The sequence below is a fragment of the Symphalangus syndactylus genome, chromosome 18 (assembly GCF_028878055.3).
Source record: "Symphalangus syndactylus isolate Jambi chromosome 18, NHGRI_mSymSyn1-v2.1_pri, whole genome shotgun sequence".
NCBI classification, from domain to species: Eukaryota; Metazoa; Chordata; class Mammalia; order Primates; family Hylobatidae; genus Symphalangus; species Symphalangus syndactylus.
In genome coordinates this window covers 17,754,099-17,768,137 of record NC_072440.2, presented here as the reverse complement: position 1 = coordinate 17,768,137, position 14,039 = coordinate 17,754,099, and the positions used below count along the sequence as shown (strand labels likewise).

At 52.9% G+C, this 14,039-nt stretch overlaps 1 protein-coding gene across 8 annotated transcripts in view; it reads left to right on the top strand.

Annotated features, from left to right (window-relative positions):
- Positions 1-14,039, top strand: part of SEPTIN3 (septin 3) — a 38,215-nt gene that overhangs the window by 14,153 nt on the left and 10,023 nt on the right. Inside the window, exons 1-6 of one of the 8 annotated variants that reach the window (XM_063622905.1) lie at positions 2,186-2,473; positions 6,263-6,430; positions 7,029-7,220; positions 11,576-11,704; positions 12,797-12,878; positions 13,209-13,346. In XM_063622905.1, the coding sequence (XP_063478975.1) occupies positions 7,058-7,220; positions 11,576-11,704; positions 12,797-12,878; positions 13,209-13,346 (512 nt within the window). In that variant the 5' untranslated portion in view covers positions 2,186-2,473; positions 6,263-6,430; positions 7,029-7,057. Of the gene's footprint in view, positions 1-2,176; positions 2,474-6,262; positions 6,431-7,028; positions 7,221-11,575; positions 11,705-12,796; positions 12,879-13,208; positions 13,347-14,039 lie in introns of those variants that run through there. The other 7 variants (XM_055253046.2, XM_055253042.2, XM_055253050.2 and 4 more) reach the window with 7 other exon arrangements.

Sequence of the window (14,039 nt, the reverse complement as noted above, 5' to 3'; positions counted from 1 at the left end):
GATTGCACCACTGCACTACAGCCTGGGCGACACAGTGAGACTCCGTCTCAAAAAAAAATAAAAAAATAAAAAATAATAAAAATTAAAAAAAAACTAGCCTGGCCAATGTGATGAAACTCCATCTCTACTAAAAATACAAAAAATTAGCCAGGTGTGTAGGCTGAGGCAGAGAATTGCTTGAACCCGGGAGGCGGAGGTTGCAGTGAGCTGAGATTGCACCACTGCACTCCAGCTTGGGCGACAGAGCAAGACTCCGTCTCAAAAAAAAAAAAAAGCAAGCATCCTACCTCCTACGTGAAAATACTGACTAGCGTTTTAGAAAGTTGTGATTTGTCTAATAGGGTAGTCTCTGCAGCCTCCTCTGGATGTGAGATAATGACCTCACCCAAGACTTTCCAAATCCATTTACACTCAGCCTTTTAGGAAGGTATCTGTTGCTTAAAAGTCGTCTTACCTGGATGTCTCTTTCTTGGTCCCCCACCCCCAGCCCTTTAATCCTGAAAGGTAAGTTGGAGCCTTGTATATATGGAAGTCCTACACAGAACTCTAAATAGGGCAACACAAGGGCTGGACATTCACTTGGTCTTAGAAAGCCTGTGACATGCCTAAAGTCACACCAAAGCTGGCTGGTGGCAGTAAGCTGATTGGAATCCAGATTGTTGAAATTTCTACTTTGGGAAGCCTCATTCCCAACATTTCAAGGGCTCAGAGTTTCTGGGTCTGGAAAGGTGCCTAGAAGGCATCCAGTCTAACGCCTGAATTGAGTCATTAGATTGTCAGACCCCTTTCTCTCCACCCCGCACACTCAGTCTGGGCACCTCACCTAAATTCTGGTCTTCACTTCTCCCTACGAGACCTCAGCTCTCCCTCCATCTGCAGCCCAGCCCTGTCTCCTGAAGCACAGATGTGGGCAGCCAGCAGCCTGCTAGGCTTATCTACCCGGATGTCTCCCTGGCATGTCCAGAGATAGCCCTTTTCTTCTTGAACTGACTCCTGCCTCCCTGATCTCACTCTCTCAGCTGTAGGCATCGCCTACCTTCTATCAGGTGCCTAGAAACCCGGGTATCCTCTTCTTCCTCATCTCTTTCTTGCCATCTCATCCAGTCTACTTCCCACCTTGTTGGTTTACTTCTTCAGTACTCAACTATCTGGCTGGCTGTCCCCTCCTCTCCATCCTTCTGCCTCTGTGAGGCCACCTCCCACCCACCAGCTTGCTCCCTGTCCACACACAACTGCTGCAACGACTCACATATTGAATGGCAGCACTTTCGGCTTAATATTCATCAGTGACTCACCATTACCTTCCATTAAAGTCCAGCTTCCAAGGCTGCGTGCGGACTTCTCCAGCCTCTTATTTAGCTCTACACACCTGTCTGGAATTTTCTCTGCTTCAGCGGCACCAAGGACTCTGGGCTGTCCACCAGCACCACACAGCTCTCACCTCTGGAGCCCCTCACACCTCCGCTGTCCTCTCTTTGCAGAATACCTCTCCCTTTCCATTCTTCCCTTCCACTCCCATTTGCCTTTCCATCTGGCCCTCATCTCCTCCAAGAAGTCTTCCAAGTTCCCTCTCCCCAGGGTGCCCACCTGCCTGCACCCTCAGTTCCCTGTGTGCACCCCAGCCCCTGCATTAGGACATTCCATCTTCCTGTTTCCTCCACTAGACCCGGAACCTTCGAGGGGAGGGATGGTTGTCCTCACCCCTGTGCTCCCAAGGCCTGGCAATATGCTGTCCATTAGTATCCACTGAATGCATGAAATTTTTTTCTAATGGGCAAATTGAGGCTCAGGGAAGTTCCTGTCTGGCTAAGGGTTATTGGTTCATCATCCTGGAGCAGGGCCTGGAATCCGGGCCCCTGACTCAGGGCTCTACAGGCGCCCGCGCAACACCCCAACCCCCGCGTGACTCACGCGCGCTCACGGCCGCCCGCAGCTGCCACTGGTCCCCTGCGCCCCCCCGCCCGTCCCCGCCGCAGCCTAGCGGGTAATGGGCGGGGAGCAGGTCCAGGGAGAGAGACGGGACTGGGATGCAGGCACCTTTCCAGGCCGGGCACCTGGAGCCCGCGGGTGCGGCTCCTGGACCGCCCGCAGCCTGGACCCTGGGCCGGTTCCCGCGTGCGGGCGCGGGCGCCGCGGGAAGGGGAGGGGCCCTCGGCGGGGCCGACGGGCGCGCAGTCACGTGGTGCGGGTGGCAGCGGCGGCAGCTGGCGGCGGCGGCAACGGTGCGCGCGGACAGGGGCGGCGCGGCGCCGAGCGAGCCGAGGCGAGGTCCCGGGAGGGCGCGGCGGCGCGGGGCGCAGGGGCGGCGCGGCGGGGCCGCGGGCCGGGCGGGTGGGAGGAGAGCGCGAAGGGGCGAGGCCCGGTTGCAGGGGCCGCTCGGCCCGGGGGAGCCCGCGCCTCGCTCAGCCTTGCAGCCCCGCGCCCGGAGCATCTCCCTGGAGGAACGCAGACAAAGGAGGATTCATGTCCAAAGGTAGGGCGGCCGGCCAGGCCACCGGCACCCGCCAGGAGGAGGCTGCGGCCCCGGCCAGCGCGGCTGGAGGCGCTCCCGGGGGAGGGTTTCCGCGCCGAGGAGCCCACGCGCGGTGACAGATGGGCGGACACACGCACACACGGTGGCACCCACCTCGAGAGAGACAATCTCGGAGAGAGGCAGACACAGGACGCGGGGAGACGCAGGGACCCACGGACACGCAAGCAGGGACCCAGATGCGCACAGAAAGCCCCATGCTGGAATACACCAAGACACGCACACGCCACACACCACGCACAGGTGCCAGGGCCATGCCAGCCGGATGAGAGACCTGTGCACTGATACATACGTCCCCTCCCCGCCAACCCCCACAGGCACACGCTGAGACAGGCACCAGCTGGTGGTCTCCAAGGGAACCCGATGGCCTCCAGAGGACTGGGATGGGGGAAGGGGTGTCCCAGGGTCCTCTGCTCCTGCGAATGGGAAAGGACCGAGAGAGCTTTCGTGATTCCTTTTCCCAGAGCCTAGGGCTGGAACTGGGGTGGGCTGGAATTGCCTCTGTGGGGGCTGATGGGGTCTTGAAGGCTGCTAGGGGCTGAGGAAGATCCACCTTCAGGGTGGAAGGAAAAGGGGGGGCCTGCAGTAAGCAGGTGCTATTTTGGAAAAGTACCCTCCCTCAGCTGCCACCTTCCTAACAGAGGGGTGGGGTCCCTGGGCCAGACAAAGCCAAAGCCATTCATTTGCCCCTAAAAGGAAGTGCCACGGTCTTTGCTTAGCATGGGAATGGAGGGGCTGTTTCTGTGGGGGACTTGGCTGCACCGAGTCTGGTGGATGGTGCCTCTCCCTGGAGCACTGATGGGGCAGGTAGCTTCTGGCAGAGAGTGCTGCAGGCAGATCCCCCTTCTCCAGGGGCCCTGGGAGAGCCAGGAGCTGAGGGGGGCCCCAAAGACCGTCTAGCCAGGATGGCAGACTTGAGCTGCACCCTGCTGTGACCTGAGCTCTTCCCCACCCTTGGGGAGCCCCCCTCCAATCCTTGTTGCAGAGGAAGGAGGAGGTCTCAACAATTCTCCCTTGACTGTGGCGGAGACAACAGCCATTGCTCACTGGGGGTCAGCTGCTCTGCATGGGGAGAAGCATCTGAGGGAAGAGAAAGGTGATGTCTCTGATACCTCCCTCACTCTGAAGCTCTCATTCACTCATCATTCATTCCTTCATTCATTCATTTATTGAGGAGTGCCTGTGGTATGCTAGGTAGACTGGGGCACAGAGATCAATAAGACATGGCCCTGCCCTAAAGAAGGCTGAGAACTAGTACGTGTTTGTGCCAAATAATTTACATTCTTCATTCTATATAACCTTCATAGCAACCCAGCAAGGTAGGTTCTATCCCCAGTTGTCTGAGCAGAAAATGAGGCTCATAAGGGTCACCCAGCCAGGATTCAAGCCTGGGTCACCTGCCCATCTGAGGTTGACATGGTGGGACAAGGGGAGTTGTAGGGACAGAGGATAGAGCTACAGAATCCAGCTCCAGAACAGCATTGGTTCTGTGCCCCAGAGGTCTTTGTTTATTTGTCAGGCACCCTTACCAGACAGGGGGCCCTCAAGGGCAACAACCTTGTCTGGGGTACATAAGTGTCCTTGGAATTTAGCCTAGGGCTTGGCTGGTGTAGACCCCCATTTGACAGCATATGAAATGGCCTGGATGGGATGGAATGAATGAATGAGTGAATGTGATGAGTACCAGAAAACCTGCAGCGGGCACAGAAGAGGGCCGTCCACATCAGATGGCAAAGCAGAGGCTTTCCTGGGAGTAGCAGTGGGGCTGAATGTTGGAGGAGGAGAAGGAGGGGGGGGGGGAGCCAGGAGTTGGAGGGGGAACAGGATCTTCCAGCAAAGCTTGTGGCACAGTGACCTGCACACGTTTGCTGTACTTGGGGCTGATGGGTGGCTTGTTAGCATGTGACTGGCATGTCACTGGCATGTGGTGGGGAGGCTGACTTGCCAGCAGGCGCTGTGTACAGTGCACACAATGGGTGCTCATATATGCTTGCTGGAGGAATGAAAGTGAGATCTACTAGGTCCTGGTCCTGTAGCGGGCCTGTGGTAGCCCCTAGATGCTGCTTGGGAATCTGGTAGGACCCTCTCTCCATCAGGGTCTGTCTTTTGGGAGTGCTCTTTTAGGATGCTGCAGTTGACAGGCCAGGGCTGAGCAGGCCATGGTGAGAGCATACACTTTATAGGAATCTTTACACAACCTCTCATAAGTAAATACAAGGCATACTTCCCAAGTCTGTAAAATGGGGATAAGACCACCCCCCCAAACCATGTGGCTTTATCTTATAACACAGGTTGAGACCAAATGGGCTCAGCTGCAGAGGCATAAGGGGCAATGGAAAGGCCCAGCTTGTGTGAGCAGCTGGGCAGGAAAAATGGGGCATTGGTCCCAGTGCAGGTGTGCTGAGTGGGGCCTGTGAGCCACGTGCAAGAGTGGAGGAGCAGGGCCGGGCTGCTGAGAGTCAGCTGCTGCGGGGCTGGGCCAATCTTGCTGCTGTGTGGAGCTGCCTGGCTGGGAACAGCTTCCTGGGAAGCAAGAGAGAGCCATGCCAGGCCCTGGGGAGGTCCCGAGGCTTTGGCAGATTTGGCTGTGCCTGGGAGTGACAGAAGAAAGAACAGTTTCCCATTGGGAGAGAGGGTCTTGCCAGTACCGGTGGAAGGACCAGGTGGAGGGAGATGAGAGTGGACTCCTGGCTGGGTTTAGGGGTGGGAAGGGAACACTTCTGTCCCCTCTCCCTCCCGCCCATCTGCTGCTCCATCAGGCCTCCCTGTAAGGTTGAGACTCTGCAGGGTGTTAGTCATGAAACATAGGATTCTAGAACGGCAGAGCTGGAAGGTGTCCTCAAGAGCACGTGGAGTCCAATAACCATGCTTGTGTGACTGGCATCTGGGGACATCTTCCTTTAACCAATGCTTTCACATGTACTGTTTCATTTCCCCTACAGACCTGAAAGGAGCTGGGGCAAAAGGGTCTGGGACTGTAAGATATTGCTCAGTGCCTTTTTTTTTTTTTTTTTTTTTTTTTGAGACAGAGTTCGACTCTTTTGCTCAGGCTACAGTGCAGTGGCACGATCTCGGCTCACTGCAACTCCGCCTTCTGATTTCAAGCAATTCTCCTGCCTCAGCCTCCTGAGTAGCTAGGATTACAGGCGCCTGCCACCATACCTGGCTAATTGTTGTATTTTTAATAGAGACAGGGTTTCACGATGTTGATCAGGCTGGTCTCAAACTCCTGACCTCGTGATCCACCTGCCTCGGCCTCCCAAAGTGCTGGGATTACAGGCGTGAGCCACCGCGCCCGGCCGTTGCTCAGTGCTTCTAAGCATCACGTCTCACAAAAGCTCACCACAGTCTTAGTGATGATCTTTCCATTTTATAGAGGGGGATGCAGGCTTATAGTGGGGAGGTGGTCTTCCCAAGTCCACAAAGCTGAGAAGTAGCAGAGCCAGGCTCTTTCCACTTCACCCCACACCCCAATCGTATGGATGGGGAAATGGAGGTGCTCTATTCTGGATCCTGCCCTGGTGGACAGTGGCCTGATAAGGAAACCCACAGATTTCTCCTGTGTGTGAACACACCCATGATCCACTAAACCCAGGGGGATGTTTGCCCTTCCTCACTAGGGAGGGGCTTGTTCCTCAGCCTCCTCTTTCATCTGCCATCCACCACTCCAAGAGCACACTGTGTCGTCTTAGGCAAGTGACTGTTCTCATCCCCTCCCCACTGGTTCCACAGATTCAGAACAATGGCTGGGAGGGTGTCTGGGCTCCTCCAGGTACAGACACCCCTACTCTGCAGTGGTGCTCATGGTACAGAGAGGACATCAAGTCTGGGAGACGAGAGTGATAGCCACTCTCCAGAGAAATGTAGCCCTGTTTGCTTCTAAAAGATGAAGCAGCCGAGGTCAGTGACAGTTAATAGATGTTAGTGCAGGATCCTAAAAAGTCTTTGTCCTTTATTCGGGGAGGGACGACTTAGGTCTGAATAACCCCAGACATTTCTTAGACCAGTGGTTCTCAGCCAGGGCAATGGTGCCTCCCAGGGGACGTTTGCTACCATCTAGAGACATTTTGGGTTGTCACAACCTGGGAGGCTACTAAGGTCGGGGTGCCACTAATCATCCTGTAATGCACATGACAGCCTCCCACAATAAAGAATTACTCAAATGTCATTAGTGCGAAGATGGAGAAGCCCCTGGGTTAGACGCACAGATGTGGGCTTCAGAGCAGTGAGGTGCATTTGAAAGTGCCCAGCAACCAGAGAACCTGGCACTGGCCCAGATTTTGCCTCTGACCTGCTCTGTGTTCTTAGTTGAGTTCTTTCTCCTCCAGGCCTCAGTCTCTTTGTCTATGAAATGAGGGACCTTGACTAGATGATACTAAGAGCCTTTCCAGGCCCAACTTTATATGATTCTGTAGCAAGAGAAAAATACCATGGTTTCCATGTGACCTCTGCTGTCCTCCTGATCACCCCTCCGACCCCTCCCACCTTGGCTCTGCAGGGCTCCCAGAGACCAGGACGGACGCAGCCATGTCAGAGCTGGTGCCTGAGCCCAGGCCTAAGCCAGCGGTGCCCATGAAGCCCATGAGCATCAACTCCAACCTGCTGGGCTACATCGGCATCGACACCATCATCGAGCAGATGCGCAAGAAGACCATGAAGACCGGTTTCGACTTCAACATCATGGTCGTTGGTACGGAAGGCTGTGGGGCTGCTGCAGGCCTGGTGGCGGGCAGCACCAAGGATCCCATTTCTTTCCCCCGAATGGCTGTGACCCTGGCTCTTCTAAGATGAGCTGTTTGTAGAAGGGAGAATTTCACCATGCTGATCACAAAGGCCTAACCCCTGTCTCCCCTTAAGACTAGCTGACCCAGGGGCAGGAGCTTCGGGTGGATGCCAGCCCAGCCCCCCATCACCAGCTGGGTGTACACAGGCAGCCCCTTCACCACTCTGATCCTGCTTTCGGGTTTGTGACATGAGAGAATCAGCAATGTTCTTCCTTACCTCTGAGAGCTGGTGGGAGGATTGGATGAAGGGTGGTCTTATTTCTACTTTTTTGTAGTGCTTTAAAACTTTGAGAGAAGGCCGGGTGTGGTGGCTCACGCCTGTAATCCCAGCACTTTGGGAGGCTGAGGTGGGCAGATCACCTGAGGTCAAGGGTTCGAGACCAGCCTGACCAACATGGAGAAACCCCATCTCTACTAAAAATACAAAATCAGCCAGGTGTGATGGCGTATGACTGTAATAACAGCTACTCGGGAGGCTGAAGCAGGAGAATCGCTTGAACCCGGGAGGTGGAGGTTGCAGTGAGCTGAGATCGCGCCATTGCACTCCAGCCTGGGCAACAAGAGCGAAACTCCGCCTCAAAACAAAAAACAAAAAAATTTTGAGAGAATTTCCAGGGATTTGGTCACTGAGTAGCGTCACTGCGTCACAGAATGTAAGAGCAGGAAGGGGCTGGGTGTGGTGGCTCACGCCTGTAATCCCAGCACTTTGGGAGGCCAAGGCGGGTGGATCACCTGAGGACAGGAGTTTGAGACTAGCCTGACCAACATGGTGAAACCTTGTCTCTATTAAAAATACAAAAAAATTAGCTGGGCATGGAGGCACATGCTTGTAATCCCAGGTACTCAGGAGGCTGAGGCAGGAGAATCACTTGAACCTGGGAGGCGGAGGTTGCAGTGAGCCAAGACCATGCCATTGGACCCCAGCCTGGGCAACGAGTGAAACTCCATCTCAAAAAAAAAAAAAAAAAAAAAAAAAAAGGAAGGGACCTTTGCCCCGTCTCAGTGAGATGTACAGTCAGTGCTGAAAAAGGAATCTGGCGTCATCCTTCTGTCCTCTTCCTCCTTCGTCCCCCAATCAGTCATCCAGTCCTGTCCATTTTGCCTCATACATATCTCTTACGTCTGCCCACTTCTCTCCTCTCTCCTGCTGCCACCCTATACTGAGCTAGGTCTCTTACCTGGCTTGCCGTGGCCACCTGACTCTGTGCTGTCAAAGTGCCGACCTGCAGCAAAATAAGCTCAGCTGGAGCTTGGGCCAGAGTATAAATCATCTGGAAAATCTTGCTATAAAAAATCTCCACTGAGCTAAACAGTGTGCTCAGTGACAAGGTAGATTTCTCTCCTGAGGCAGACTTCTTATCTCAAGAACCAGTAGCAAATGGTTCAGGGACCCTGGTAGCTGGACCACTATGGGCCACACTTGGAGTGGCACCAACCCTCCTAGCTCTCTCTGTCTCCTTTCCTCTCCAATCCCTTGTCCACCAGTGACCAAATACTCTTCCCACCTTGCAAAACTTATCAAGTCACCCAACTTACTTAAAACTCCGTACTAACTCTCCTTAACCTCAGGGTAAGTTTAAACTCATAGACTGTCCTGATGCCATCCACCACTCCAAGAGCACACTGTGTCGTCTTAGGCAAGTGACTGTTCTCATCCCCTCCCCACTGGTTCCACAGATTCAGAACAATGGCTGGGAGGGTGTCTGGGCTCCTCCAGGTACAGACACCCCTACTCTGCAGTGGTGCTCATGGTACAGAGAGGACATCAAGTCTGGGAGACGAGAGTGATAGCCACTCTCCAGAGAAATGTAGCCCGTTAGTACTACAGCCCGTCAGCTCATCTCTGACCGCTTCCCATCTAGCATTCTACTTCTTGCTCAGAAGAGGCAGTGCTCCTCCACATGCCATGCCCTCTCCTACCCTAGAGCTTTTGCGTCTGCTGTTCCCTCTGGCTAGAACTCATGACTCTTTTGAAATCAACCTTCCTGTTTCAGCATAGTTGCATTTCTCCAGAAGTCTTCCTTAGTCTCAGAGAGACTGGGTTGGATTCCCTTGGCAATGCTGTTTCAATACCCTGCAGCTATTCTCCTTCATAGTGGTTATTGCAACATACTATAATTGTCTGCTTATGTTTTGGTCTCTCTCACACTAAGCAGCTCCTTGAGGGTAAAGATGATGTTTTGTTCACCGTAGTACCTCCACATTTTAGGACAACACTTGGCACCTAAGAATAATTAATGAACGAATGTTCTTAGAAAACATCTCAGAGCAAGCTTGGCAAATCCAAGACCCGTGAGCCACTTCTCTCCCCAGTGGTGCGCATGGCAGACTGCTAGTCAGTCATGGCACATGTTCAGTGCTGAGCCCAGATTTAGCCTTTTTAACATAATGGTCTAGGTGGCTACTACCAGATACTCAGCAGGAATGAGAAGTGCACCTTATTTACCATCCCTGGACTTGTCCAATTTCCTCTCTCCTCACCATCCTATCAGTAAAGAAACCAAGGCATGACTAATCCAAAGGCATTCAGGGAAAACAATGCAGGTGGGTCTGGAACTCCAGGCCCTTGTCCCCCAGCATGGTTCTTTTTCTAATATAATCACAAGAATGCACCAGCCCAGTATTTCTTAGATCTTACTGTCCATAGGACTCTTCTGGAAGCCCAGTTAAAATGCAGATTCAGAATCATAGGTCTGGGGTGGGGCCTGAGATTCTGCATTTCCTACTAGTGTCTGGGCAATGCCAAGGCTGCTTGTCAATTGCAAGTCTTTCTTGTGGGATTCTTGTACGTGTTGAAGTTTGAGAAGCACTGCTCAGACCAGTGGGTTTCTTTCTTTTGAGACAGAGTCTCGCTGTGTTGCCCAGGCTGGAGTACAGTTGCGTGATCCCGGCTCACTACAACCTTCGCCTCCTGGGTTCAAACGATCCTCAGCCTCCTGAGTAGCTGGGACTACAGGCATGTGCCACCATGCCCAGCTAATTTTTGTATTTTTAGTGGAGACAGGGTTTCGCCACGTTGGCCAGGCTAGTCTCGAACTCCTGGCCTCAAGTGATCTGCCCACCTCGGCCTTCCAAAGTGGTAGGATTACAGGCATGAGCCACTGCACCTGGCCTGACCAGTGGTTTTCCTCTTTTTTTTTTTTTTGAGACGGAGTCTCGCTCTCTCGCCCAGGCTGGAGCGCAGTGGCGTGATTTCGGCTCACTGCAAACTCCGCCTCCCAGGTTCATGCCATTCTCCTGCCTCATCCTCCTGAGTAGCTGGGACTACAGGCGCCTGCCACCACGCCCGGCTAATTTTTTGTATTTTTTTTTTAGAAGAGACGGTGTTTCACCGTGTTAGCCAGGATGGACTCGATCTCCTCCTGACCTCATGATCCTCCTGTCTCGGCCTCCCAAAGTGCTGGGATTACAGGTGTGAGCCACCGCACCCGGCCTGACCAGTGGTTTTCAAATGCTCTTTAGCTGTGAAACTTTTCCTTGAAATGAAATCTTCTGCAGATATGCATCTGGAAAACAGGTGAAAGGGAGCCATAGCGAAGGAAGTGGATGCAGAGGCCCTGCCTGCCCAGCCTCCTCCTCCTCTCACAGTGCCCTCTCTAGCATGTATCTTCACAGGACACTAAGGCTTCTGGGAGCACAATCTAAAAACCGCTACACTAGAATAAAGAGTGGATATAGAGCCAAGATGTTATTTGGGTTCGAGTTCCTGGTCTTGCATGTATTAGTTATGTTGTTCTGCACATATTTTGTTAGAAGAGGATTCATCTCTCTAGGACCATCTCAACTGAGGATAAAGATAGTTCTGCTTCAGGATCCAGAGGGCTGATATAAAGATGAATTTGGCTAACAAATGTGAATGTACAATATGCACTGTGAGGCAGTATCAGGATGAAAAGTCATTCTATTTTTCCTTTTAGTATCATTAAAAAGTGAAAACCTAAGCAAAAAATGGAATCACAACAAAACAGAAAACCACGACACTAGACGTATGCAGAGGTTGTCCCTTTTCCCAGTGGTCCTGTGGCTCTGGGAAGGAGAGAATATGGAATCCAAGTGATGTTTCCCCAAGGCCCTCTGCGGTAAGGAGGAAGCCATTCCCACCTGCCTGCAATCCCCACTCAGCCTGGCCATCCCCCAGTGACTGGTCAGACAAGGTGTTGGCCTGGATCATGGCTCTAGAATTCTGTAAGCTTATGGGGAAATATTAGGCTCAAGAGGTGGATGCAGAATCTCCCTACCTCCTCCTCCTGCTTTGCTGTAGGCCAGAGTGGACTGGGCAAATCAACGCTGGTCAACACGCTCTTCAAATCTCAAGTGAGCCGCAAGGCCTCCAGCTGGAACCGGGAGGAGAAGATCCCCAAGACAGTGGAGATCAAAGCTATTGGGCATGGTGAGGACCAGGCAGGGACCCCTGTGGTCTTTGTTCAGTGAGTGCCTCTGCTGGAAAGGGGAAAGAATGGGGCTTATTGAAGGATAAGACCAATAAAAGGCAACCTTAAGAAAGAACAGACTTGAGCACTGCACTCTGAAGCAAACTGCTTAGACTGCAGGTTCAGGGAAGAGAGAACAGGGAGCTCGAATGGACAGAGGTGGGATTTGAGGTGGATGATAAAGTACAGGATTTAGACAGGTAGAAAGAGGTAAGGAGAGGGCAGGTACGGTGGCTCATGCCTATAATCCCAGCACTTCGGGAGGCCAAAGTGGGAGGATCGCTTGAGTCATGGAGTTCGAGACCATCTTGGTCAACACAGTGAAACCCTGTCTCTTTTTTCGTTTGTTTTTTTGTTTTTTGAGACGGAGTCTTGCTCTGTCTGTCGCCCAGGCTGGAGTGCAGTGGTGCAATCTCGGCTCACTGCAAGCTCCACCTCGCGGGTTCATGTCACTCTTCTGCCTCAGCCTCCTGAGTAGCTGGGACTACAGGCACCCGCCACCATGCCCAGCTAATTTTTTTGTATTTTTAGTAGAGATGGGGTTTCATTGTGTTAGCCAGGATGGTCTTGATCTCCTGACCTTGTGATCCGCCTGCCTCGGCTTCCCAAACTGCTCGGATAACAGGTGTGAGCCACCGTGCCTGGCCCGAAACCCTGTCTCTTAAAAAAAAAATTAGCTGGGTATGAGGGTGTATACCTGTAGTCCTAGCTGTTGGGGAGGCTGAGGCGAGAGCATCACTTGAGCCGGGGAGTTCGAGGCTACAGTGAGCTGTGATCGCACCACTGCACTCTAGCCTGGGTGACAGAGTGAGACCCTGTCTCTTAAAAAAAATAAAAGAAGAAGAAAAAGAAATGAGTAGAGAGGGTATTCCAGATTCCAGGTACAGGGAACAGCATAAGCCATGATATCGAGATGGAGAAGACCCTAAATTTGACTTTTCCAATAACTGATCCTGAAGAAGAGGCCTGGGTCTCCCTAGCTAGCAGGCTGCCAGGTACCTGGGATCAGCTGTAGGACTGACCTCTCTGGTACATTTTCTTTTCACCCCCAGTGATAGAGGAAGGCGGTGTCAAAATGAAGCTGACCGTCATCGACACCCCAGGCTTTGGAGACCAAATCAACAATGAAAACTGGTATCTGTCTGCCTCTGAGATCTTTGCCCTAAAGACTCTGCTGGGAAGATACTTACTATGGTGCAGATTCATTCACATTGAGAACCATGTGCACCCTCCATGCTCTGTAGTTCCCGACAGCCCAGGCGAGGGCCCCTGGGGAGCTCCACCCCTGCTAACTAACCATCCAGGAAAGCCATCGGTGCGGGGGCTGAGGGGGGATCCGGCAGCAGGTGTCCTAGGCCCACCAGGGAATGACATGAATGTAAGGAGATTGCTACCAGATCATGCCTAAGGTGAGCCCTAGGTCTTGTTCTTCTGATGCATCTATCTACTTTCCCTCCCCACCAGCTGGGAACCCATTGAGAAGTACATCAATGAGCAGTACGAGAAGTTCCTGAAGGAGGAGGTGAACATCGCCAGGAAGAAACGCATCCCTGACACTCGTGTCCACTGTTGCCTTTACTTCATCTCCCCCACGGGACACTCGTATGTACCAACCCTACCCCTATTGCCAGGCCTGGTCTGGTTCCCATCATCTGTGCCCATTCTGGATTGGATGATCCATACGTTGACTCGGCTAGGGAAGGCCAGATGGGCTGGAACATAGTCATGGCCCATGACCTTGGGATTCCCCAGACTTCCCACGAGGAAGTCTGACTTTCTTGCTAGGTTAAAGCTGTCCAACATCAGCCACCAATATCTGCCCACTGGTGTCCCAGCAGCATGGCACAACTGTATCAGCAAAGAGGACTTGGTGAATGTGAGCAGAGGGCACTTCATTTATTCACCAAATACCTGCTTTGGAAAAGAATTGGAGTTGGGGGGAGCAGCAAGAAGGGTGAAATAGGGCAGGGCAGGGCTCCTGGATTGGGGCTGGTGTTTGGAGGGTAGGGACCCAGCTGTAGACATTTAGAAGGTACCAGCCTGGAATGAGGCATTGTGTGTCCAGAGATGAAGGCCAACCATTGTCATGAAGTACTGTCTGATAGGCAGAATAAGACACACACAAGCGTGTTGGGAACTCTGATTGTGAGTGACAGGTGGGCCCCATGAAGGAAGTGCTGGGAACAGGCAGAGGATGGAGATCCCAGGGGGCAGGCCAGAAACCTTCCTGCAGAGACAGGGGGAGGGGGTCCCATAACATTACTAAGCCCAGCTGCTAGGCCAGAGTTAAGCTCT